Source organism: Ornithorhynchus anatinus, chromosome 3 (assembly GCF_004115215.2).
Source record: "Ornithorhynchus anatinus isolate Pmale09 chromosome 3, mOrnAna1.pri.v4, whole genome shotgun sequence".
NCBI classification, from domain to species: Eukaryota; Metazoa; Chordata; class Mammalia; order Monotremata; family Ornithorhynchidae; genus Ornithorhynchus; species Ornithorhynchus anatinus.
The window spans coordinates 88,372,185-88,399,599 of NC_041730.1; the positions used below are offsets into that span (position 1 = coordinate 88,372,185).

Consider the following 27,415-nt stretch of genomic DNA (forward strand, 5'->3'; position numbering starts at 1 on the left):
TTCGACTACGCTCTTCGTGGGCCAGGGACCAGATCTCAGTTTAATCTTTTCTGCCCTGCTCGGCGCTTAGTTACAAGTGAGGCACCAGCAGTAACGCACTCGGTTTTCCTCCAACGCGGGGACTGCCTGCTTCCCCAACCGCACGGGAGAGAAAGTTCGCATTATAGCGTGCAATGTCTTGACTTGAGAACAGCCAAGTCTTCTCCTTACGTCAGGCAGAAATGCGCTTCCCTGACTCCACCAATAAAATAATAATAATGATGGTGGTATCTGTTAAGCCCTTAGTATGTGCCGAGCACTGGGGCAGATACAAGGTAATCGGCCTGTCCCACGTGGGGCTCACCGTCTTCACCCCCATTTTACAGATGAGGGAACTGAGCCCCAGAGAAGTTGAGTGACTCGCCCAGAGTCACCCAGCAGACAAGTGGCGGAGCCGGCATTCGAACCCATGATCTCCGACTCCCAAGCCCGGGCTCTTTCCACTGAGCCACGCTGCTTCAGCCTCTTCTACCCCAAATCTGCAGCGCAAACACGTTCTGGGAGTCTGAACTACAAAAGGCTAGAGGCGGGACTCGAACACTTAATAAGGGGGGCGGGGGCACATGGTCTGGTCAGTCTGAGAAAATATCAGAGACCGAAAAAGTCACCGCAGACCCACTTACTTACAAAGCTGCCTAAATTTTGGCCCCAGCTGGGGCATCTGCTGACACACGTCCACTTTCTTTCGATTGATTTTATTCCAGGATTTCCGTAGGCAGCGACTTTTCATTCTCCTTACCGCCAAAAATATCTGCCGGGTGCCTACGGCGTGCAAAGCACTTTCCCAGGTGCTCGGGACCGAATTTAGGGCGGAAACCACAGCCCTCGAGGAATTTCCACTGTGATGCGGGAGGTAAACGCACAGACGACAATTCAATGTGCACAAGTAATAACAGCCAGACACGGGCAATTAAATCGACGAAATAAACAGACACCCCCGTTAGTGCTGAACGTCTGGGAGACCGTGACCAAGAAATGGGGATTAACAGGAAAGCTTCCCGGAGGAGGTGTCCTTTAAGGAGGGTGGACGGGAATGCGTTCGGCCGAAGAGGGAGGCCTTTCCAGACGGGGGGGGGGGGGAAGCCTGAAGCAACGGGCCGGAAACAGGAATCGAGAGCTGATCACGATGACGGCGATGATATCTATTAAGCGCTCGCTAGGTGCCAAGCTCCCTCTCAGGGTGGCACCTGGAGAGTTTCCAGTCCTCTACCAGTCTCGGCTAGGGGAGGGAGAGTCAAGGAGAGGCCCGCCCGTTCCATTCCTAGCTTGGGCAGTGGCTAGCGAGCGGGAGGCAACCTGCTACACGTCAAAACTCCCCCGTGCTGGGCGGCGGCGGCACGGGAGAGAGCCGAGGGCGGAGACTCGGGTTTACTGCGCGGAAGGGGGCCGTGGTCAACCGCTTCCGCATTTTGACCAAGAAAGCTCTCCGGATCCACTGCCGGAGCGACCGCAGACGGAGAACGGGGCGTTCCGGGAGAGATGCGTCCGTGGGGTCGCTGCGGGTCGGAAACGACTCGACGGCATAAGACAAGACACGCCAAGCACGGTACTGAGCGATGGAGCCGACGTAAGATAATCAGGTCAGGCGGTCCCTGTCCCACGGGGGGGCTAGAGGGGGAGGCGGACATTAATAACAAATAGATCACGCAGAGGTCACTTCACCTCTCTGTTCCTCAGTTACCTCATCTGGAAAATGGGGATGAAGACTGTGAGCCTCACGTGGGACAACCTGATTCCCCTGTAACTACCTCAGCGCTTAGAACAGTGCTCCGCACGGAGCAAGCGCCTAACAAATACCAACAGTGTTATGACATTATTATTATTATTACGTGCTGCGGAGCTGAGAGTGGGGTAAACATCAAGTACTTAAAGGGTGCGGATCCGAGTCCGTCGTCGAGAAGCGGCGTGGCTCAGTGGAAAGAGCACGGGCTTTGGACTCAGAGGCCACGGGTTCGAATCCCGGCTCTGCCACGCGTCAGCTGTGTGACCGTGGGCGAGTCACTTCACTTCTCTGGGCCTCGGTTCCCTCACCTGTAAAATGAGGATGAAGCCTGTGAGCCCCACGTGGGACAACCCGATTCCCCTGTGTCCACCCCAGCGCTTAGAACAGTGCTGTGCGCATGATAAGCGCTTAACAAATACCAACATTATTATTATTACTTTGCAGAATGGAGAGGGAGGAGGGGAAAAGAAGGCTTAATCGGGGGAAGGCCTCTTGGAGGTGTGATCTCAGTAAGGCTTCAGAGGTTTAGAGAGTAGCGGATGGGAAGGGAATTCCAGGTCAGAGGGAGGGTGTGGGTAAGGGGTCAGCGGCAAGATAATAATAATAATAATAATTGTAGTATTTGTTAAACGCTTACTAGGGGCCAAGCACTGCAGTAACCGATACCGGATGACCAGGACCCACATGGGGCTCACAGTTTAGGTCGGAGGGAGAAGAGGATGCGAACCCCCATTGTGCAGAAGAGGGGACCGAGGCACAGAGAAGTCCGGGGACTTGCCCGAGGTGACACAGCAGACACGCGGCAGAGCCGGCATTAGAACCCAGGTCCCCTGAGAGGGAACTGAGGCACAGAGAAGTTTGGTGCCTTCCCCGAGATCACCCGGCAGACACGTGGCAGAGCCGGGATTAGAACCCAGGTCCTCCGGCTCCCGAGCCCACCCAGTCCTTCCACCGGGCCACGGTGCTTCTCACGGAGTAAGTCGGTGCTGGAGGGGAGAAGCGTGTAGACTGGGCTGGAGTGGGGCGAGCTGACCGAGTGCTTTAAAGCCAGCGGTGAAGCGTTTCCGTTTGACGTGGAAGGCAACGGGGCAACCCTCGAGGAGCGAGGAAGATGTGGAGTTAATGTTTTCCAGTTAAAAAAAGGATCCAGCAGCAGAGTGAAGTACCGACTGGAGGAGTGGGGAAGAGACCGAGGCCGAAGCGGTTGTTCGAGGGGGATATTTCTGAGCGCCCGGATAGGTACGGTGACGGTCGGGATGGAGAGGACTGATTTTCCCCACGTCGCGAAGGCAGGACCGACGGGATCCGGTGACGGGTCGGAGACGTGCGTCGAACGAGCCGAGTCGCGGACGATGCCACGGTGGCGGCCTTTTGGGAGAGGGAGCCGACTACGGGGACGGGAGGGACGAGGGGAAGGACGGGGCTCGAGGGGAAAGACGAGGAATTTGGTCCCGGACACCTCTAGTTCGAGGTGTTGCCGGAACACACAGGCGTCCTGAAGGCAGGAGGAAACAGAGGAGTCGAAGGGCAGGGACCGTCTCTATCTGTTACCCATTTGGCCATTCCAAGCGCTCAGTACAGTGCTCTGCACAGAGTAAGCGCTCAGTAAATACTATCGAATGAATGAATGGAGACTGCAGGGAAGGAGAGCGTTCGGGGCTAGAGAGGTAAATTCGGGAATCATCTGCAGTTGAAGCCACGGGTGCAGATGAGTTCTCCAAGGGAGTGGGTGTAGATGGAGAGCAGAAGGAACCGAAAGAAATCTATCGGAACCAATTCAGAAAATGGATCCTCTCGGATCCAATCTGGGCTTCTCCTGGCCGAAAAGTAATCAGAGATTATGACTGTCGTTACGGCGGCTGTGAGCGCTGAACGCGCGTCGGGCGCTGTACCGGGCAAATCCGGCTAGGTACGGTCCCCGTCCCACCTGGGGCTCGGCCCCATTCTCCAGAGGAGGTCACCGAGGCCCACAGAAGTGAAGCGACTCGTCCGAGGTCACACGGCAGACGAGTGGCGGAGCCGGGATTGGAACCCACGACCTTCCTACTCCGAGAGAAGCGGTTCCGGATGGGAAAACCCGCGCCACGGCTCCGCCCGGTAGACGTTGCAAATGCCGCAGCTCTGCCCGGTAAACGTTTAAACGCCGTCACCCACCCCCCTTTTCACTGAGAAAGTAGATTAGCGGGACTCACCAATTTGACCGACAAATTCAATTCTAATTCCTTGGTGCTCTAGCCTCTTTCCGGCTTGCTTAAAGGCTAAGTTTACCTGCCAAAACATGAAATTGTAAGACACGTTAGAGGCGGCCGTTACGATCGCAGACTTCAGTTTTTCTCCCGGTAGAGCGGAGGAACGCTTCTGTCTACCTAAAACCGTTCTCTTGAGGCGTCAGAACCAGTGTCTTTCCTAACTAGGTGTTCCAGTCGGATATTTTTCCGCTTCCCGAAATATCCCTGAAACCCCCACAGCGAAGGCTCTCGCCCATGAGTAATTCTCACCATCCTACCTCGTTTGCTAACCCTCTTGAAATCCCTTCCCGTTCTGCTTCGTCGGGCCACGTCCCACCCCTCCGCTTCAAAATCCTACTCGAAAACCTTTTTTTTTTTGGCTGATTGCTTACGCGGCTCGGTGGAAAGAGCCCGGGCTTGGGAGTCGGAGGTCGTGGGTTCGAATCCCAGCTCTGCCACGTGTCAGCCGGGTGACTGTGGGCGAGTCACTTCACCTCTCTGTACCTCAGTGACCTCATCTGTCAAATGGGGATTAACCGTGAGCCTCACGGGGGACACTCTGACGACCCTGTATCTCCCCCAGCGCTTAGAACGGTGCTCCGCACCTAGTAAGCGCTTAACAAATCCCAACATTATAGCGTGGCTCAGTGGAAAGAGACCAGGCTTGGCAGTCAGAAGTCACGGGTTCGAATCCCAGCTCTGCCACGTGTCAGCTGGGTGACTGTGGACGAGTCACTTCACTTCTCTGGGCCTCAGTTCCCTCATCCGTACAATGGGGATTCACGGGGAGCCTCACGTGGGACAACCTGATGACGCTGCCTCTCCCCCGGCGCTTAGAACGGTGCTCCGCACGTAGTAAGCGCTTAACAAATACCAACATTATTTACTATTTACCACGTGCCAGGCGCTGAACGGAGCACCGGGAGACATTCGACTCGTCGGGCTGGACCCGGTCTTTATCCCCATTTTACAGAGGAGGCACTGACAAGCGGAAGCGACCTGGCCAAGGTCAAACAGCAGGCACGAGGCGGAGCCGGGATTAGAACCCGGGTCTGCTGGGGCCGGGGCCCTTTCCGCTAGGCCGTGCCGCTTCTCTAAAGCGCCTCTTCCACAGAGTCGTCCCTGATTAATTCCCAGGAATGCTGGTCACACCGACCGACCGTCACGGCCATCCCAGCAGGTGGGTGCAGATCTGGGGATTTTTGTACCTACTCAGCGGGGCAACTTCTGCCGCTCAGACAGACGCTTCTGGCGGGCAGGGCACCCCTCAGCACCTAGCGCAGCTCGGAGCACAAAGTAGATGCGATTCCCCCCCGCGCGAAGCAGGAAGAAATCATCCCTACCTCTATAATAGTAAGAATGTTGGTATTTGTTAAGCGCTTACTACGTGCCGAGCACCGTTCTAAGCGCCGGGGGAGATACAGGGTAGTCAGGTCGTCCCACGTGAGGCTCACACACTTTTAATCCCCATCTGACAGAGGAGGGAACCGAGGCCCAGAGAAGTGAAGCGACTCGCCCACAGTCACCCAGCTGACGAGCGGCAGAGCCGGCAGTCGAACTCGTGACCTCTGACTCCGAAGCCCGGGCTCTTTCCACTGAGCCTGCTAAAATCCCGAGGTTGCCGTGCCTACGGAATTGGGTTTCGCCTTTTAAAAAAGGCGCCTTTTCCCCTTCCAATTACAGGTGGGTTTGCTGCGGAGTGGCTCATTTTTTTTAAATTCACGTACCCGGACCGTGGCTCTGAAACGGATCCGTCACCGCAATCTTTCTCAACTTTAGGAGTCCTACCAGGGGCGTCAGTAATCCTTCATTTTTTATGGTGTTTGTTGAGCACTTCGGGCACCGTCTTTGAGCGCTGGGATGCGTTCGAGCGAACCGGGTCGGACCCGGTCCCCGACCCACGTGGGGCTCGCGGTCTTAATCCCCATTTTCCAGATGGGGCGGCTGAGAAGTGAAGGGACTCGAAGGGAAGTGAGGCGGAGGCGCCGGGATCAGAACCCAGGTCCTTCTGACGTCCAGGCCCGTGCTCTATCCACTAGGCCGCCCTGCTCCTCTACTGTTCCCCGATATCTTCAAACGCGTCAGAGAAGCAGCGTGGCTCAGTGGAAAGAGCCCGGGCTTGGGAGTCGGAGGTCATGGGTTCGAATCCCGGCTCTGCCACGCGTCAGCTGTGTGACCGCGGGCAAGTCACTTCCCTTCTCCGGGCCTCAGCGACCTCATCTGTAAAACGGGGATTAACCGTGAGCCTCCCGTGACCCTGTATCTATCCCAGCGCTTAGAACGGCGCTCTGCACCTAGGAAGCGCTTTAATACCAACATTATTATTATGATTATCACACTGGAATGTGCTCTGGGGCTAGACTATAAGCTCATCGCGGGCAGGGAATGTATCCGCTGTTACGTTACATTCCCCCAGGCAATCCGCACAGTGCTCTGCACACCGTAAGTGCTCGATAAATACGACCGACTGCCTCCCCGACTAACAGCGAGAGCTCCTGCGGGCGGGAGCTGCTTCTGCGTACTTCCCCAGCGCTTAGGACCGGCCTTTGCGATAACAATAATCATCACGAATAACAATTACGGTCTCCGACAAGCGCTTACTATGCGCCGGGCCCCGTGCTCAGCGCCGGAGTGTCTACGGGCAAATGGGTCCCGGTCCCGCGTGGGGCTCACGGTCGCCATCGCCGTTTTACAGATGAGGTCGCCGAGGCGGAGGGACGTGACTTGCCCGAGGTCACGCCGCAGAAAGGGACGGAGCCCCGATTAGAACCCGTGACCTTCGGCGCTTAGAGCAGTGCTCGGCACCGTCATTATTATTAGCACAGAGCACTTAATAAATACGATCATTATTATTCTGACTCCCGGCCCCGGGCTCTGGCCACTCCGCCACGCTGCCCGGGGGACGCGTGATGATCTTATTACTGCTAGACCGTGAGCTCCTTGAGGGGAGGGATCGCGGCTACTCCATTTACTCTCCCAAGCCCTTAACACAGTGCTCTGCACGCAGGAAGCGTTCGGTAAATGCAGTTACCGGCATCGCTACCGGGGAAGCGCTAACAAAGCTCAGCAAGTCCCGTCTCACGGTTACGAAGGCTCTCAAGGGAAACCTAAACGGGCCCGAAGGCCCGGGAAACGCAGAAAATTATCTGTACGGGACGGCCGCCAGGAAGCAGGGGGCGAGGGGGGCGGAGGCAGGTCCCAAGGCGCAATCTTGGCCCGCGTTGGCCGACCCCGGGTGGGAGCGGGACTAGAACCCAGGTCTCCCGATTCCCGGGACGGTGGACTTTCCCCGGGAGGGCCCCGACCGGAAAGAACGGCTTGACGCGAAGCAGGAGGGAGGAGCGGGTGGCCGAAGCAAACTGGAAATCGAAGAGCAAGGCATTTCACCGCGTTGAGACCGACTAAGAACGTGAACGTGGGATGCGGATTAAAAAGTCAACGGGCCTCTAGAAGGTAAAAATCAAAACTGCCCAAAATGGGTCTGTCGAACCAACGGACGGCCGATGGCTAATTCCGACGCGGGGCGAACCCGTCAGGCGAAGCGAAAGATGGCCCGTGGCCCACAGAAGGGGGTTTACCTTTCCCGAAACGGATTCGCCATCGTAAAACAGATAATGTTTCTCTACTCTGCCCTCTTCCGTCTTCATTTCGGCCATCTTCCGCGTCTCCCCATCGTTAAGGACCACATCGATCTCACAGATGGGACCGAAAAAGCCTCCCAGAAAGCTCTGGAACGAAAGACAGATAATCAGTTGCGGCGTCGAATGGAAATTCATCCGATGGAAATTTTTAGCGCGCTCGGATTCCTAACGGGCGGCAACGTCCGCTGAATGTGCGAGGCAGCGGGAATCCCACCGGGGGCCCGGAGAACGCGAAGAGGCGAATAAATGCCACCCCCGCCTTGGATGGGCTTCCGGTCTACTGGGAGAGTCCCGACGGAACAAACTGGCTACCCAAGCAAGAGACGGGAAAAAATTCGAGTGATAAGCAGACATTCGTTCTACAGCATTTATGGCGTGCTTACTAGGCGCAGAGCACTGTACTAAGCGCTTGCTCAAACAGAGATGCACGGATTGGAGAAAGAGCCTGACCTAGTGGCGAGAGCCCGGGCCAGGGAGTCGGAGGACCTGGCTGACTCAGAGGAAAGAGCGCGGGCTGGGGAGTCCGAGGTCGTGGGTTCGAAGCCCGGCTCGGCCTCTCGGCAGCTGGGTCACTGCGGGCGAGTCGCTTCACTTCTCTGGGCCCCCGTGACCTCCTCTGTAAAACGGGGCTGAACACTGTGAGCCTCACGTGGGACAAGCTGATGACCCTGTATCTCCCCCAGCGCTCAGAACGGTGCTCTGCACATAGTAAGCGCTTAACAAATATCAACATTACATTTTATAGATGATAATAGTGATGGCATCTGTTAAGCGCTTACTGTGTGTGAAGCACCGTTCTAAGCGCTGGGGGGGGGGGGGGGGGATACAAGGCGAGCGGGTCGTCCCACGTGGGGCTCCCGGTCTTAAACCCCATTTTACCGACGCCCAGAGAAGTGTAGTGACCGAGGAGATGACTGAGGCCCAGAGAAGTGACTCGTCCGAGGTCACGCAGCCGGCGAGTGGCGGAGCCGGGATTAGAACCCAGGTCTTCCCGACACCCAGGCTCGTGCTCTATCCACTGGGCCATGCTCCTTCTCACGTCTCCGGGCCGCAGTTACCTCATCCCTAAAACGGGGATGTGACCCACCTGAGCAGCCTGTATCTACCGCAGCATTTAGCACAGTGTCTGGCACATAGCAGGCGCATAAGAAATACCACGAAGAAAGCATAGTACAAATGGGTAATAATAACGTTGGCGTTTGTTAAGCGCTCACTATGCGCAGAGCACCGTTCTAAGCGCTGGGGGAGAGGCAGGGCCATCAGGTCGGCCCACGTGAGGCTCCCAGTGAATCCCCATTTTACAGAGGAGGGAACTGAGGCACAGAGAAGTTAAAGGACTTGCCTACGGTCACACAGCTGACAAGGGGCAGAGCCAGGGTTCAAACGCATGACCGCTGACTCCCAAGCCCGGGCGCTTTCCGCTGAGCCACGCTGCTTCTCTATTCTAATAATACTAGTCTGATAATAATAATAATAATAATAATAATAACGTTGGCATTTGTTAAGCGCTTACTGTGTGCAGAGCACCGTTCTGAGCGCCGGGGGAGAGACGGGGCCGTCGGGTCGTCCCACGTGAGGCGCGCCGCGAATCCCCATTTTACAGAGGAGGGAACCGAGGCCCCGAGAAGTGAAGTGACTTGCCCACGGTCACCCGGCTGCCAAGGGGCAGAGATTCGAACCCGTGACCTCCGCCTCCCAAGCCCGGGCTCTTTCCACTGAGCCACGCGGCCTCCCCCCGTAATCACTCCGAACGGGTTCCCTGAGAAGGAAAGAGCGCTCGACAGAGGAGGGTTCCCCGGGAAATCATCAGAGTCGATTGATTAGGGAGTTCCCAGGAGTCAAAAGATCGTCAGAATACCCAATCCCACGCCACGAGCTAACAGGACCGTAAAATCTCCACTCACATCTGTGGACCCTGGTGACTAGGGTATTTCACGTCTGAGGGGCTACCTCTCGCATCACTCATTCGATCGTAGTTACGGAGCGCTTACTCTGTGCGGAGCACCGGACCGAGCGCTTGGAATGGACGATCCGGCAACGGAGAGAGACCGTCCCGGCCCACCGACGGGCTCACGGCCCACGTTTAGCAAGACGGCACCTCGTGGAACTCGAGATGGCACTTGGGACATCTCATTCGTTCCTTCAACGCGTAATGATAACGATGCTCATTCGACGGTATTTACTGAGCGCTTCCCGTGGGCAGAGCACTGCACTAAGCGCTGGGAACGGACACGTCGGTAACAGATCGGGACGGTCCCCGCCCTCTGACGGGCTTACGGGTGCAGAGCGCTGTACTGAGCGCTCGGAACGGACAGCCGGGCAGCAGACAGAGACCGCCCCTGCCCAACGACGGGCCCGCAGTCTAAACGTATTCCCTGAGCGCTTACTCCGTGCGTTCATTCAAGAGTATTTAGCGAGCGCCTACTCTGCGCAGAGCGCTGTACTGAGCGCTTGGAATGGACGAATCGGTAGCAGACGGAGACGGTCCCGGCCCTTCGACGGGCTCACGGTCTCATCGGGGGAGACGGACGGACGAGAACAATAGCGACAAACAGCAACGACGGCATCTGTTAAGCGCCTACTACGTGCGGAGCACCGTTCTAAGCGCCGGGGGGGGGGGGGGATACGAGGTGATCGGGTTGTCCCCCGTGAGGCGCCCCATTTTCCCGACGAGGGAACCGAGGCCCCGAGAAGAAGTGACTTGCCCAAAGTGACCCGGCTGCCAAGTGGCCGGACCGGGATTTGAACGCGGCGCTTACCGGGGAGCGCCGGACCCAGCGCTCGGAACGGACGGTTCGGCACCGGAGAGACCCGACCCCTGCCCGGCCACGGGCTCACAGTCTAAAGGGGGGAGACGGACAGCGGAGCCATCCAAACAGATGAGCGGAATCACGCCGTTAATGCAGAGAATAACGCGCTGTACGAATACGGACGAGTGCCGCGGGGAGGGGGAAGGGCAGAGGGCGGGAGAAGGGGCCACGGGGAGGGGAGGAGGGAAAGGGAGGGCTCGATCCGGGAAGGCCCCCCGGAGGAGGAGCAGCGCCCCAGACCCGACCCGTCCCGAACGTCTCGTCTTCCCTCCCCGCTAACGGCTCCCTCCGGTCCACGGACTCCTCGAGGGCAGGGATCCGTCTCGGCCCCGCCGTCCTCTCCCGGGCGGCCGGCCCGGCGCTCCGCGCACGGGAGGCGCTCGGCCAGATCCCGCGGACGGACCGAACCTCGCCGTCCTCCTCGCCGTCCCTCAGCTCTCACGTCCGGTCGGCCTCCCCGTCCCCCTCCGCCCGAAACCGCGGCCGTCCCGGGCCGAGTTCTCCCCCTCTCCGTCCGGGCGCCGCAGGCCCGGCGGTCCCCCGCGTCGCCTTCCCGCCACGCTGCTCGGCCCAGGCCCCCCCGCTTCCGAGAGACCTCCGACGGCTGCCCTCCTCCCGCCGCACACAAAAAACGAATTCCCCTCGGATCGGCCGTCCGCTCTCTTCCCCTCCTCCTCCCCCTCAACCCGGCCTCTGACCGTACTCTCTCTCCGTGGCCGGGCGGACGGAGCGCGGGCCTAACGGATACCGTTAAAACGGGTCGTGCCGGCAGGAGGGACGGCGGGTTGGCGTGCCCGTTGGCCGGAGACGGGAATGGAGATCTCTGACGACGATGGTATTTTTCCCGAGCGTTTTCGGATGCTCGGGCTGCCAGATGTCGGTTTCTGCAGCACAACTGTTCTTTCTTCTTCCCTTGTTTTAACCATCCGGTTATCAGAGGGGCAGCGTGGCTCGGCGGAAGGAGCCCGGGCTCGGGCGTCGCGGGTCACGGGTTCGAATCCCGGCTCGGCCCCTCGTCAGCCGGGGGACCGGGGGCGAGTCCCTTCACCTCTCCGGGCCTCGGTTCCCTCATCCGTAAAATGGGGACGGAGACCGCGAGCCCCAGGTGGGACCGGCCGATGACCCCGTCTCTCCCCCAGCGCTCAGAACGGTGCTCCGCACGTAGTAAGCGCTTAACGGAGACCAACATTACTATTATTACTACTAACTGTTCTCAAAGAGGAGGACCGAACCTAGAAGTCAAACGTGTCTTCCCCGCTTTCCAAAGTCAAGAACCTCCGATATTTTTTTTTTTAAAAAAAAAGCAGCGCCAACCTAAGCCCTTTCTCATTGCGCGTGTCCTTACCCCGTGCCCCGAAATCTTTTGTTGAAGAAAAATGTTTTCTGAAAAGGACAGGTCGATAAAGTACAGAAGTCACACAGGAAAGAGTGGGTAACGAAGGACGAGAGACTTTGTCACAGATCACGTAGGAGGCCGAGGAAACCGATGCTAATTGAAAAGAAAGCAAAGACATCCCGTTGAGGACTTTTAAAACAAGCCCGAGAGCTTTAGTTCATTCAATAGGATTTCTTGAGCGCTTACTACGTGCAGAGCACTGTACCGAGCGCTTGGAACGAACAAGTCGGCAACGGATAGAGACGGTCCCTGCCGTCTGACGGGCTTACGGTCTAATCTGATGGAACTATGGGGGTGACCCCCAAAATGCCTATTTCAATGCACTGGAATCCAGGGCATTATTTATCTATTTATTTATCTTACTGTCCGTCTCCCCCTTGGACCGTGAGCTCATTGTGGGCAGGAATGTGCCTGCTTGCTATCACATTGTTCTCTTAATAATAAGAAAAATAATGTTGGTATTTGCTAAGCGCTTCCTACGTGCCGAGCGCCGTTCTGAGCGCCGGGGTGGATACGGGGTCATCAGGCTGTCCCACGGGAGGCTCACAATCTCCATCCCCATTCTAATGATAATAATAATGTTGGCGTTTGTTAAGCGCTTATTATGTGCCGAGCGCCGTTCTGAGCGCCGGGGTGGATACGGGGTCATCAGGTTGTCCCACGTGAGGCTCCCGGTCTTCATCCCCATTCTAATGATAATAATAATGTTGGCGTTTGTTAAGCGCTTATTACGTGCCGAGCGCCGTTCTGAGCGCCGGGGTGGATACGGGGTCATCAGGCTGTCCCACGTGAGGCTCCCGGTCTTCATCCCCATTCTAATGATAATAATAATGTTGGTATTTGTTAAGCGCTTACTGTGTGCAGAACGCCGTTCCGAGCGCCGGGGGAGATAGGGGGTCATCAGGTTGTCCCCAGTGAGGGTCACAGTCTTCATCCCCATTTTACAGATGAGGTCACCGAGGCACCGAGAAGTGAAGTGACTTGCCCAGAGTCACCCAGCTGACGAGTGGCAGAACCGGGATTCGAACCCATGACCTCGGACTCCCAAGCCCGGGCCCTTTCCACGGAGCCACACTTACCCTTCCGAGCGTTTAGTACAGGGCTTTGCACACAGTAGGTGCTCAATAAAGATGATCGGATGAAGGAATGAATACTCCCCAAAATATCAGAATCACACCAGAATATAATAATAATAATAATAACGTTGGTATCTGTTAAGCGCTTACTATGTGCCGAGCGCTGTTCCAAGCGCCGGGGTAGACACGGGGGAATCGGGTGGTCCCGGGTGGGGCTCACGGTCTTCATCCCCATTTTCCAGATGAGGGAACTGAGGCCCCGCGAAGTGAAGTGACTCGCCCAAAGTCACACAGCTGACGAGTGGCGGAGCCAGGATTCGAACCCATGACCGCAGACACCAGAGTGGCAGGGTGAGCCCACTGTTGGGCCGGGACGGTCCCTATCTGTTGCCGAATTGTCCATTCCAATCGCTCAGTCCAGCGCTCTGCACAGAGTAAGCGCCCGATGAGCACATTTAGACCGTGAGCCCGTCGTCGCTGGGCAGGGACGGTCTCTATCTGTTGCCAAACTGTCCATTCCGAGCGCCCAGTCCAGTGCTCCGCACCGAGTAAGCGCTCAGTAAATCCGTTCAGACGGTGAGCCCGTCGTCGCTGGGCAGGGACGGTCTCTATCTGTTGCCCGACTGTCCATTCCGAGCGCTCAGTCCAGTGCTGTGCACAGAGTAAGCGCTCAATAAATACTTCTGAATGAATGAGTGTAGGTTGGGGAAATTTAGCAGCACGGTGAGCCCGAAGGAAAATCCAGAGGCTGGGCGAATGTCTCAGAGAAGCTGTGTGACTTCGGGCAAGTCACTTAAGTTCTCGGTGCCTCAGTTCCCTCATCTGTAAAATGGGGATTAAGACCGGGAGCCCCACGTGGGACGACCCGATTCCCCCGCGTCTCCCCCGGCGCTTAGAACAGCGCTCGACCGACACCAACATTACCAGAGAAAGATCCGGATAAAATTCAAAAACAGAAACCCAGGAATGGCTGCCGCTTTCAGTCTAGAAGGGAGGCAGAGGGCCCGGCCGCGAAGAGAGGGGCGAGGGGGGCAGGTTTTCTCGGGAACAGCTCAGGGGGGAAAATTTGAAAAGCTGAAAGGGGGTGGGCAAACTCCACAAAAGCCAGGCCGGGAGGAATCGGGAGTCTCGGATAAGGGCGGAGGAAAAAAATCGCCTGTCTCCAGAGACGCGGAAAACCGCGGGTCACGAGAGAGTCAGAAACGGACGACGGACGGATATGGGAACGGCCAAACGCGGGGCCGGAGAAGGCCGAAGAGGAACGGAGCCGACGGCGGGGCTCAGCGGAGAGAGCCCGGGCGCGGGAGTCGGGGGTCGCGGGTTCGAATCCCGGATCCTACTTATCGCCATCGTTCTCGTCCGGCCGTCTCCCCCGATTCGACCGCGAGCCCGTCGGGGGGCGGGGACCGTCTCCGTTACCCATCTGTCCGTTCCAAGCGCTCGGTGCGGTGCTCTGCGCGTAGTGAGCGCTCGGTAGATACCGTCGGACGAATGAATGAATGAATCGGCTGCGCGACTGTGGGCACGTCGCTTCTCTGGGCCTCGGTGACCTCGCCTGGAAAATGGGGATGAAGCCCGGGAGCCCCGCGGGGGGAACGACCTGATCGCCCCGTATCTACCCCGGCGCCTACGACGGTGCCCGGCGCAGAGCGGGCGCTCCGCTCGTCCTCGTCCACAGGGCGTCAGAAGCAGCGTGGCTCGGTGGAAAGAGCACGGGCTTTGGAGTCAGGGGGTCGTGGGTTCGAATCCCAGCTCTGCCACTTAGCTGCGTGACTTTGGGCGCGTCACTTCACTTCTCCGGGCCTCAGTTCCCTCGTCTGTAAAATGGGGCTGAAGACCGTGAGCCCCACGTGGGACGACCCGATTCCCCCGCGTCTCCCCCGGCGCTTAGAACAGTGCTCGGCACATAGTGAGCGCTTAACAGATACCAACATTATCATCATCATCATTATGAGCGTGCAGCGGGACGTTTAAACGTACGAAGGCGGCGGGTAGCGGTTTAAAAGCAGCCGTGCGGGGTTCCAGACCCCCACGGCAAACAGACCCGGGGAGGAGCTCTAGCCGGGGCAAGCGAAAAGCAGGGCGGAACCCTGACAGAAAACCCCCCCGAAAGTGCTCCGAGGACGCGGGATTTCAGTTCGCGTAAAACCTTCTTTTACCCGCACCCCAGTGCCCGGCTGTCTCTCGGGCCCGTGGCGCGAGGGCCCGGGCAAACGTAAAACCAAGCGCACAGGCGCCGTCTTTTAAAAAGAGAAGACGCAGGATACGCTCGTACCGTCAAAAGACGGCTCCCCGATTCCCCGACTGTGTTCCGGTTTAAACGGGTCGAACGCCCGCTGGGACAGAGGGTAGCCGAGCGGAAAAGGCGGCGGATTGGGAGCCGGGAGATCAGGTCTAAAAATCCCCCAGTGTTATAATAATGATAATGATGTCGGTATCAGTTAAGCGCTTCCTGTGTGCAGAGCGCCGTTCTAAGCGCCGGGGGGGGGGGGGAGAGACGGGGTCGTCGGGTCGTCCCGCGTGAGGCTCCCGGTTAATCCCCGTTTTCCAGATGAGGGAACTGAGGCCCGGAGAAGTGAAGTGACCCGCCCACGGTCACCCGGCTGACAGGTGGCAGAGCCAGGAGTCGAACCCACGACCCCTGACTCCGAAGCCCGGGCTCTAATACGGTGGTAGGTCCGCTGTGTGACCGTGGGCGGGTCACGTCACTTCTCCGGGCCTCAGTTCCCTCATCCGGAAAATGGGGACGAAGACGGGGAGCCTCGCGTGGGCCCACCCGACGCCCCCGTCTCTTCCCCCGGCGCTTAGAACGGTGCTCTGCACGTAGTCGGCGCTTAACAAATACCGACGTTATTATCTGTTAAGCATCTGTTCGACGTCACACACTGCACGGCCTAGTGGAGAGAGCACGGGTCCGGGAGTCGGAGGGTCATGGGTTCTAATCCCCGCTCGGCTCGGGCAGAGCACCGTACTGAGCGCTTGGAACGGGGCAGATCGGCAACAGATAGAGACGGTCCCCGCCCTCCCACGGGCTCACGGTCGAATCGGGGGAGACGGCCGGACGAGAGCGACGGCGACGAACAGAGTCGAGGGGATGGACGTCTCATTAGAACGACAGCAAATCGACAGCATCGAGGGGAATTACATCTCATTAACAAAATAAATGGGGAAATGAAAATACGTACAGATCCTCCGGCTCTCGGCCCGAGCTCCTTCCCCAGGCGGGGAAGGGCGGGAGGACATTCATAACTTCCATTTTAGGACGTCAGGCCGGCGGGGACGCGGCCCCGACACCCCACGGTGCGGAGGATCGCTTCTGCCGTCCGGCAGGAGCCACTTCCACCGCTTCGACCGCTGACGGTTCCTTCGTCTATTCATTCACTCGGCGGTATCCATCGAGCGCTTGCTACGCGCAGAGCCCTGTACTAAGCGCTCGGAATGGACGGCTCGGCCACGGCCGGGGACCGCCCCCGCCCGCCGACGGGGCCCCACGGTCTGATCGGGGGCGGGGGGCTTGACGGTTGCGAGGATCGGCGGGGGGTGGGCTCGGGGTATCCGCTGAGGGGCTCACGGTGTCAGCCGGTCAGTCGCAACGAGAACGCTGGCATTTGTTAAGCGCCCGCTACGTGCCGAGCACCGTGCTAAGCGCTGGGGGGATCAGCTCGCCCCACGCGGGGCTCACGGTCTTCACCCCCATTCTCCGAGGCCCAGGGAAGTGAAGTGACTCGCCCACAGTCACGCGGCTGACGAGTGGCCGAGCCGGCATTCGAACCCGTGACCTCTGACTCCACAGCCCGGGCTCTCTCCACCGAGCCGCGCATCCTTACTGAGCGCTTACTGCGCGCGGAGCGCCGTACCAAACCCTCGGGAGAGCGCAACGGACACGTTCCCTGACCGTCCTTCCTTCGAGAGCACCTACCGAGCGCCTACCGGGCGCAGGGCACCGTACTGAGCGCTCGGAACGGACAGATCGGCAACCGACGGAGACGGCCCCCGCCCCCCGACGGGCTCGCGGTCGAATCGGGGGGGGGGGGACGGCCGGACGAGAACGATGGCGCTAAATGGGATCGAGCGGCGTCCCGAGCGACGGGCCGGATACGAACCAATCGGGTCCCGACAGTCTAACGAAGGACGGGGAACGGGTACGGAAATCCCCATTTTAGAGCCGAGGAAACCGAGGCGCCGCGCGGCAAGCGATCTGCCCCAGGTCCCGCGGCAGGCAGACAGGTGAGGGAGGCGCGACGAGGACCCGGGTCCCTCTGACTCTCCGGCCACCGGGCTCCTCATCCGTCAGGCGCTCGCTATTCGTTCGTACGGCGGCATCTATGGAGCGCTCCGCACCGTACTAAGCGCCCGGAATGGACGATTCGGCGACAGGTCGAGACCGTCCCGGCCCCACGACGGGCTCACGGACTAACGGGGGGAGACGGACGAGGAGACGACAACGTCATCCCGATAAGTGGAATCAAGGGGGACGGACACCTCGTTGACAAAATAAATGGGGTGGATAAATGATATATTGAGGGGAGGGGAGGGAGCAGAGGGAGAGGGGGCTCAGGTGAGGGGAGGCGAAAGGGGGGGGAAGGGGAGGGAGCAGAGGGAAAAGGGGTCCGGCACCGTACTGAGGGCCGGGGGGGGGGGGGGGGGCGGACACCCCATCGGGTCCGACTCCCCGTCGGTCCCCCACGGGGCTCAGAACTTAAATAGGAGGGCCTAAGCTTCGGCGGTCGTGGGTTCGAATCCCAGCCCTGCAGCTCGTGACCGTGGGCGAGTCACTTCACTCGTCTGCGAACGGGGATGAAGACCGTGAGCCCCACGCGGGACCCCCCTCCGCCCCCCCCCCCCCCCATGACCCTGTCTCTCCCCCGGCGCTCAGAACGGCGCTCGAGCGCTTAACGGATACCAACGTCACCCTCCCCTTTCTTCAGCCGGGGGAAACCGAGGTCCGGGGGAGCGACCTGCCCGAGGGTCCCAGGGCAGGCGAGGGGCGGAGGCGGGATTAGAAGCCGGGTCCTCTGACCCCCAGGCCCGGGCTCTCTCTACCGGGCCACACTGTCTTTCCCCAGAAAAGCCCCCGGAGACCCCCCCAAAAATCTGCCACCGGGAGGCGGCTGGCTCGGAGCCCTCCCCGGGGGCCGGCCAACCTCCCCTGCCCGTTTCTGAGGGAGAGAGGGCAAGAAAACGAACCTTTCCCTTCCCCATTCTTCTCCCCCCCCCGCCCCCCCCCAACAGATTATAGACGGGCAGCGGCACGGCCCAGCGGCCGGGCGTCCGAGGGTCACGGGTTCTAATCCCCGCTCCGCCACCCGCCCGCCGGGTGACCGCGGCCGAGCCGCTTCCGTCCCCCGGGGCCCCGGTCGCCTCGTCGGGAAGACGGGGACCGCGTCCAACTGGTAGCCGCCCCGGCGGTCGGTACGGCGCCTGGCACACGTGCCCCGACTGGGCGGGGATCGTCTCCGTCGGTCGCGCCGGGCTATTCCGAGCGCTCGGTGCGGTGCTCTGCGCGGAGTAGACGCCCCATTCGTTCCTTCGTTAGTATTTATTAGGCGCTTGCTCCGTGTACAGCACCGTCCCGACCGCTTGCTCGGTAAATACGGTCGAGCGTATTTACCGAGCAAGCGATCGGGACGGTGCTGTACACGGAGCAAGCGCTTACTATCGGATGGATCCCCATTTGACAGATGAGGTCACCGAGGCCCCGAGAAGTGAGGTGACCTGCCCACCGTCCCCCAGCTGACAAACGCCCGCGAATGAGCGAATGGAAGCGCTTAAGAAATACCAGAATCATAAGGCCGGAACCAGAACTGCCCCCGACCCCGAAGCGTTTTCCCGGCGGGAATCGGGATGATAAATGGTCCATCAAGCGGCGCGGCTCAGTGGAAAGAGCCCGGGCTCGGGAGTCGGAGACCACGGATTCGGATCCCGGCCCTGCCCCTCGTCAGCTGCGTGACCGTGGGCGAGTCCCTTCTCTTCTCGGGGCCTCAGTTCCCTCATCTGTCAAATGGGGACGAAGACCGGGAGCCTCACGCGGGACGACCCGACGACCCCGTCTCTCCCCCAGCGCTCAGAACGGTGCTCTGCACAGAGGAAGCGCTTAACAGAGAGCAGCATTAGCGTGGCTCGGTGGAAAGAGCACGGGCTTTGGAGTCGGGGCTCATGAGTTCGAATCCCGGCTCCGCCGCCTGTCGGCTGTGTGACGGTGGGCGAGTCACTTCACTTCTCTGGGCCTCGGTTCCCTCGTCTGTAAGATGGGGATGAAGACCGGGAGCCCCACGTGGGACGACCCGATTCCCCTACGTCTACCCCAGCGCTCAGAACAGCGCTCGGCACATAGGAAGCGCTTAACGGATACCAACGTTACTATTGTTATCATAATAAGGGAAGCAGCGGGGCTCAGTGGAAAGAGCCCGGGCTCGGGAGTCGGGGGTCATGGATTCGAATCCCGGCTCCGCCCCTCGTCAGCCGGGCGACCGTGGGCGAGTCACTTCACTTCTCTGGGCCTCGGTTCCCTCATCTGGAAAACGGGGATTAACCGGGAGCCTCGCGTGGGACAACGCGATGACCCCGTCTCTCCCCCGGCGCTTAGAACGGCGCTCTGCACACAGGAAGCGCTTAACAGATACCAACATTATTATTATTATATGTGGGGAGGACTGTGAGCCTCACGTGGGACAATCTGATGACCCTGTCTCTACCTCGGCGCTCAGAACAGCGCTCGGCACATAGTAAGCGCTTAACAGATACCACTGTCACTATTATCACTACTATTACAATATCATAACAACATCATTATTAGCAAGGACAAAGTTTCAAGTTCCCGCCTCGCCCACCGCCGTCCACCCTCGGCTCCGCTGCCCGGGGGGGCGGGAAGCAGCGTGGCTCAAAGAAAGAGCCGGGGCTTTGGAGTCCTGGGTCATGGGTTCGAATCCCCGCTCCGCCACTCGTCAGCCGTGTGACCGTGGGCGAGTCGCTTCACTTCTCGGGGCCTCGGTGACCTCATCTGGAAAATGGCGATGAAGACTGGGAGCCCCACGGGGGCCGACCCGATTCCCCTGCGTCTCCCCCAGCGCTCGGAACGGTGCTCGGCACCTAGTAGGCGCTTAACAAATACCAACGTTCTTATTTCTCAAACAATGCTTCCGCCCACCATCCTTAAAAATCCTTAAAAATCTCCTTCCCCTCCCGGGCCGCCGTCTCATCCATCTCGCCGCCGGGAACCCCCCGCCGCTCCGTATCCGAGACGGCCCCGCTCCCGCCTCCGACGTCCTTCTGAAAACCCGCCTCCCCCGAGAGGCCTTCCTTAATTTAGCCCTCGTGTCCCCCGTCCGCCCTCCCTTCTGAGTCCCCGACCCGTGCCCCTCGGACGCTCGGTGTGCGTAACGACGTTGGTATCCAAGCGCTTACCCCGCGCGGGGCACCGTTCTAAGCGCCGGGGGAGAGACGGGGTCATCGGGTGGTCCCACGGGAGGCCCACGGTCTTCGTCCAGCGTGGCTCAGTGGCAAGAGCCCGGGCTTGGGAGTCGGAGGTCCTGGGTTCGATTCCCGGCGCTGCCCCTTGTCACTTCACGCCTCTGGGCCTCGGTTCCCTCATCTGTCAAATGGGGATTAACCGGGAGCCTCACGTGGGACGACCCGATGACCCCGGGTCTCCCCCAGCGCTTGGAACGGTGCTCGGCACGTAGTAGGCGCTTAACAGATACCAACATCATTATTATCCCCATTTTACAGAGGAGGGAACCGAGGCCCAGAGAAGTGAAGTGACTCGCCCACAGTCGCCCAGCTGACAAGGGGCAGGGCTGGGATTCGAACCCTGGACCTCTGACTCCCAAGCCCGGGCTCTTTCCACTGCTTCTCATTCAGCTCACCCTTAACCCCCCCCCCCCCCGGCCCAACTACTTATTATTTATAATAAATAATAATAGTGTGACAGTACTTCTACGTAATAAGTATTTAGCGCCCGCTTCTCGCCCACTTCACCTACCCGTACTTTCCTTTAATGCCCGTCTCCCCCCCCCCCCCCCCGAGAGGGTCGACCGACTCTACTCGCCCCGGCGCTTACTACAGTGCTCGATAAATCCCGTTCATTTAGCACTTTATGCGCCAGAACTACCCTGGGGATCCGAGCCACCACGTGGCACCTGTCAAGCGCTCACCCCGTGCCGAGCACCGACCCAAGCGCCGGGGGGGATCCGAGGTCACCGGGTCGGCCCAGGCGCGGCTCCCGGTCTTCATCCCCGTTTTCCGGATGAGGTCACCGAGGCGCAGGGAAGTCACGCGGCTCCCGGGGGGGGGGGGGGGGGGTCACCCGGCAAGTGGCGGAGCAGAATCAGAACCCAGGCCCCCCGACTCCCAGGCCCGCGCTCTTGCCACTGAGTCATCACAGCGGTGATCGCGGCAGTTATGGGGCCGACGGCAGAGGATACCTTCTCCAGAACCGGCCGCACCCGCGCCCAGCACGCTCTTTCAGCGCGGCTCGGTGGAAAGAGCCCGGGCTGGGGAGTCCGAGGTCGCGGGTTCGAATCCCGGCTCCGCCGCCTGGCAGCCGGGCGACCGTGGGCCAGTCGCTTCACTTCTCTGGGCCTCGGTTCCCTCCTCTGGAAAACGGGGATTCAAACCGGGAGCCCCACGGGGGACAACCGGACGACCCCCGTATCGACCCCGGCGCTTAGAACGGCGCTCGGCACGTGGCAGGCGCTTAACAAATACCGTCGGTATCGTCATTTTGCTTTCTTCCCTTGTCCGCCTCCCCCGTTTAGACCGCGAGCCCGTCGCTGGGCGGGGATCGTCTCGCTCCGTCGCCCGACTGCCCGCTCCAAGCGCTCGGTCCAGCGCCGTGCGCGTAGCGAGCGCTCAGTACGACCGAACGAATGAACGAAGCGGACGCTGGAGCGACAGCAGTGACGTTGGCATTTATTTAGCGCCTATGACGCGCCGCGCACCGTTCTAAGCGCCGGGGGGAGACACGGGGTGACGAGGCTGTCCCACCCGGGGCTCGCAGTCCCCCCCCCCCATCTGACAGACGGGGAAACTGAGGCCCAGAGAAGCGACCAGTCACACGGCCGCCAAGCGGCGGAGCCGGGATCGGGACGACGACCCGCGGACCCCGAGCCGGGGCCGCGCCGCCTCTCCGGCCGAGGGAAAGTTGCAAAACACCCTCCGAGAAAGCTCTTCCTTCGCCAAGCGCTCGGTACGGCGCTCCGCACGGGGTGAGCGCTCAATAAATACCCCCGAGTGAATACTAAAGCACCCGGCCGCTCCTCTCGCTGGAGGGGCCGAGGGTTAAAAGAAAAGTCCGGGAGAGTCATTTCTCCCTTTTCCAGTTCGGGGTTCCTCCTCCCCTAGAAACCGCCGCCCCTCTGCCCTTCAAAGTCTGGTTTTTCTCTCTTTTTCCCGCCCGTGTCTGCCGCCCGTCTCCCCCGATCGGTCCGTGAGCGCTCTGCACGTAGTAACAATAATGTCGGTATCTGGTAAGCGCCGACTGCGCGCCGAGCACCGTGCTAAGCGCTGGGGGGGGAGATCCGGGGTCATCATCGGGTCGTCCCGCGTGAGGCTCCCGGTCAATCCCCATTTGACAGACGAAAGAACTGAGGCCCGGAGAGGTGACTGGCCCACGGTCACCCGGCTGCCGTGGGGCGGAGCCGGGATTCGTTCGTTCGTCCGTTCGTTCATTCAATAGTATTTACTGAGCGCTCACTTCAGTGTGCAGAGCACTGTACTAAGCGCTTGGAATGAACAAGTCGGCAACGGATAGAGACGGTCCCGCGGTCTGATCGGGGGATTCGAACCCACGACCTCCGACTCCCCAGCCCGGGCTCTCTCCGGCGAGCCCCGTGGCGCTCTGCGCATAGTAAGCGCTCAATAAATACGACCGAACGATCGATCGCAGGTCAGGGAGCCTCAGGGGGTCACCGCCCCCGCCCCGGCAACTAGTCGCCGATCTCTCCGCGGCCCGAACTCCGCCAGTCGATCGTATTTACCAGTCGGCGCTCTTTACTGAGCCCTCACCGGGCGCAGAGCGCTGTACTAAGCGCTCGGGGGAGGATGACGACACGGAACTATAAGGGAGGACTGGCGCGGCACCGTTCGGAGCGCCGGGGTAGAGCCAAGTTCATCAGGTTGGGCGCGGGGGGCTCTCGCTCTTAATCCCCATTTTCCAGAAGAGGGAACCGAGGCCCAGGGAAGTACCAAATGTTGCTATCGGTTAAGCGCTTACTACGTGCCGAGCACCGTTCTAAGCGCCGGGGGAGAGACGGGGTCGTCGGGTCGTCCCGCGTGAGGCTCGCAGATGATCCCCATTTGACAGATGAGGGAACCGAGGCCCAGAGAAGTAACGACGTTGGTATCTGTTGAGCGCTTGCTACGTGCCGAGCACCGTTCTAAGCGCCGGGGGAGAGACGGGGTCGTCGGTTTGTCCCGCGTGAGGCTCGCAGGTGATCCCCATTTTCCAGATGCGGGAACTGAGGCCCAGAGAAGTGACGCGACTGGCCCGCGGTCACCCGGCTGCCAAGGGGCGGAGCCGGGAGTCGAACCCACGACCCCTGATTCCGAAGCCCACGCTCTTTTCGCTGAGCCCCGCTGCCTCTTGGCTTGGCCAAGGTCACGCGGCCGACGGGGAGGGGGGTCGGGATTAGAACCCAGGTCCTTCTGACTTCCAGGCCCGGGCTCTACCCACTGAGCCACGCCGCTTCTCCGCTATCAACGGTAATAATAATAATAATAATAATAATAACGTCGGTATCGGTTAAGCGCTCACTACGTGCCGAGCGCTCGGGAGAGGACCTTATCGGGCCCGGATGGTCTCGGCTGCCCAACTGTCCCTTCCAAGCGCTCAGTCCAGCGCCCTGCCCGCAGTGGGCGCTCGCTAAATAGCACCGAATGACTAAGGGGCGCTCCGGGGGCCCTTGGCGGCTGGGTGACCTTGGCCAAGCCCCTTCCCCGGGCCTCCCCGAATAAAAATTAATAATAATAATAATAATAATAATAATAATAATAATGCCGCCCCCACCCGAATAACAATAATAATAATAATAATACCGCCCCAACCGAACAATAATAATAATAATAACGATAAAGCCGCCCCACCTGAATAATAATAATAATAATGGTAATGCCGCCCCCATCCGAATAATAATAACAATAATAATAATGATAAAGCCGCCCCACCCGAATAATAATAATAATGCCGCCCCCATCCGAATAATAATAATAATAACGATAATAATAATGATAAAGCCGCCCCACCCGAATAATAATAATAATAATGCCGCCCCCATCCGAATAATGATAATAATAATAATAGTAATAAAGCCGCCCCACCCGAATAATAATAATAATAATGGTAATAATAATAATAATGATAAAGCCGCCCCATCCGAATAATAATAATAGTAATAATAAAGCCGCCCCACCCGAATAATAATAATAACGATAATAATAATAATAAAGCCGCCCCACCCGAATAATAATAATAACGATAATAATAATAATGCCGCCCCACCCGAATAATAATAATAATAATAATAATAATAATAACAATAAAGCCGCCCCACCCGAATAATAATAATAACGATAATAATAATAATAAAGCCGCCCCACCCGAATAATAATAATAACGATAATAATAATGCCGCCCCACCCGAATAATAATAATAATAATAATAATAACAATAAAGCCGCCCCCACCCGAATGATAATGATAATAAAGCCGCCCCCGCGCGAATAATGATAATAATGATAGTGATAATAAAGCCGCCCCCCTGGGATTCCTTCGGGGCTACGTAGTGAGCGCCTCCTGGGTGCGGAGCCCTGCGCTAAGCGCTGGGACAAGCGAGCAACAGCTCCCCCCTCCCCCCCCCCATTACAATTAGGACGACGATGATGATGATGATGATGATTCTGAGAAGGGGGGGAGGGGCGGCCGGACCCCCCCCCCCCGGGCCGACCCTCCGCGCTACTTGGGGGCCGCTCACCATGGTGTCCTTCCGCCGCCCGGCTCCCTCCGCTCCGCTCCCGCCGCCCTCCGCGCGCCCCTCTCACGTGACCCGCCCCCACCCACCCCCCCCCCGCACGTGACCGAGGGCGCCGGCCGCTCCCATTGGCTGCGCGCCGAGGGGGGCGGGGACCCGCGGGACGGACAGGCGGAGGGGGCTGCCTCGCCCGGAGGGGGCGGGGCTTCGCCCATGTCTCCTCCAATGGGGGCGAGGCCCGGAGCTCGGCCACGCCCACACAGGGGGAGGGGCTTGTAAGACCGTCTCGCCAATGGGGGCGGTGCTTCGCCGATGTCTCCTCCGATGGGGGCGAGGCCCCGACACCAACCACGCCCACAAAAGGGAGGTGCTTAGGAATCTGTCTCTCCCGACGGGGACGGGGCTTAGGAGTCTGCCTCTCCCAAAGGGGGCGGGGCCTCGCAGCTGCCTCCTCCAATGGGGGCGAGGCCCGGACCTCAGCCACGCCCACAAGGGCTGCCTCCTCCAATGGGGGCGAGGCCCAGACCTCAGCCACGCCCACACATGGGAGGGGCTTAGAATTCTGCCTCACCCAGAGGGGGCGGGGCCACGCAGGTCCCTCCTCCAATAGGGGCGAGGCCCGGGCAGCCACTCCCACAAAGGGGCGGGGCTTATGCATCTGCCTCCGAAGGGGGCGGGGCTTCGGATCTGTCTCCTCCAATGGGGGCGAGGCCTCGGAGCTGTCTCCACCAATGGGAGCGGGTCCCAGGATTCGGCCACGCCCACAAGGGGGCGGGGCTCAGGATCCTGCCTCTCCGCAAGGGGGCGGCTCAGGGGCAAGAGCGCGGGCTTGGGAGTCCCAGGTCATGGGTTCGAATCCGCCTCTGCCACTTGTCAGCTGGGTGACTGTGGGCAAGTCCCTTCACTTCTCTGGGCCTCAGTGACCTCCTCTGGAAAATGGGGATTCAAACTGTGAGCCTCACGTGGGACAACCTGCTGACCCTGTATCTACCCCAGCGCCTAGAACAGCGCTCTGCACATAATAATAATAATAATTATAGAGAAGCAGCGTGGCTCAGTGGAAAGAGCCCGGGCTTGGGAGTCGGAGGTCATGGGTGCGAATCCCGGCTCCACCACTTGTCAGCTGTGGGACTGTGGGCAAGTCACTTCACTTCTCTGGGCCTCAGTGACCTCATCTGGAAAATGGGGATTAAAAATGGGGACAACCTGATGACCTTGTGTCTCCCCCAGCACTTAGAACAGTGCTCTGCACATAGTAAGCGCTGAACCAATACCAACATTAAGGAGCAGGACTGTTTCCTGGGCCCCGTCCCCTTCGGGGCGAGGTAGAAAATACTAATATTGGTATTGGTTCAGCGCTTACTATGTGCCGAATGAATTGAATGAGTCTGTGTGGGTCAGGGACTGTGTCCGACGCGCTTATCTTTACCCCAGCACTCAGCACAGTGCTTGGCACCTAGTACTTAACAAGTATCATAACTACTAATAATCATTATTTCAGTCCTCACTCTGTGCAAAGCGCTTGATACAATAGTTAATAGACAGGATCCCCCTTTCATTCGGATCCATTCAGCTACCGACTCTCCCCGTGCCCCCTCCCCAGACAATTATTATTATTCTTTCACTAGACACAGCGCTCGATAAATATGATTGCTACGGTGCAAGCAGAGAAGCGGATCACGCAGGCTCCTCTCCATCTTATCACTGTCAGAGCCTTTCTGAGGGGTTTTTTTCCATGTGATCCAAAGATCACACCTAATGGCGTGGGAAAAAAAAGGAAAAACGGCTGACACCCTAATGCAAACCACAGATTAAACCAGAGTCAACCGTTAAATGTGAAAAAGTCAGGGTTTCTGCAGCAGAATTTGCTGCAAACCAAGCGGAATGTAGTTTTGTCCCGGCTCCAAGGGGTGGGCCTGGGCACCTCAGTAGAGATTGCCAGTCCTCGGCCTTGCGCAGGGCTCCTCCATTTTCCACACTTGCACATTCCACCAGTGTGATAAACACTGCTCAGGGAAGGCAAACCACTCCTAGAGGTTGGACGGCAATAGAAATATCAGACACAGATGTGGTTTATCCCAAGCAGAAAAAGGAACCTAATGACGCCCTGCGCCCCGTTGTGTGGAAACCCGGCGTCCACCCCAACCCTGCTCATTTCCCTAGTGACCCCCGACCTCTTGCTTCAGAGATTTTGCAGCCACCCACCTCCCGCAAGGTCTGCCTCTTTCAAGACCCATAATTCGGCTCCAGAAGCCGTGATTCAATTGTATTTATTGAGCGCTTACTATGTGCAGAGCACCGTACTAAGCGCTTGGAATGGACAAAGCGGTAACAGACTCCCAAGCCTGGGCTCTTGCCACTGAACCATGCTCTGTGTTGCTAATATATCTATTTATTGCGATTAAGGTGTCTTGTTTTTGTCCGTCTCCCCCGATTAGACTGTAAACCCGTCATTGGGCAGGGATTGTCTCTATCTGTTGCCGAATTGTCCATTCCAAGCGCTTAGTACGGTGCTGTGCGCATAGTAAGCGCTCAA

The 27,415-nt window shown here is 58.9% G+C and overlaps 1 protein-coding gene across 1 annotated transcript in view; it reads right to left on the bottom strand.

Moving 5' to 3' along the window:
- VPS26A (VPS26, retromer complex component A) overlaps positions 1–24,929 on the bottom strand; it is a 39,662-nt gene extending 14,733 nt beyond the window's left edge. The window contains exons 1-3 of the mRNA XM_029060187.1: positions 24,883–24,929; positions 7,569–7,718; positions 3,955–4,030 (exon numbers count right to left, since the gene is read on the bottom strand). Of these exons, the coding sequence (XP_028916020.1) occupies positions 3,955–4,030; positions 7,569–7,718; positions 24,883–24,885 (229 nt within the window). The 5' untranslated portion in view covers positions 24,886–24,929. The remainder of the gene's footprint in view (positions 1–3,954; positions 4,031–7,568; positions 7,719–24,882) is intronic.
- Between the last annotated feature and the right edge of the window lie 2,486 nt (positions 24,930–27,415).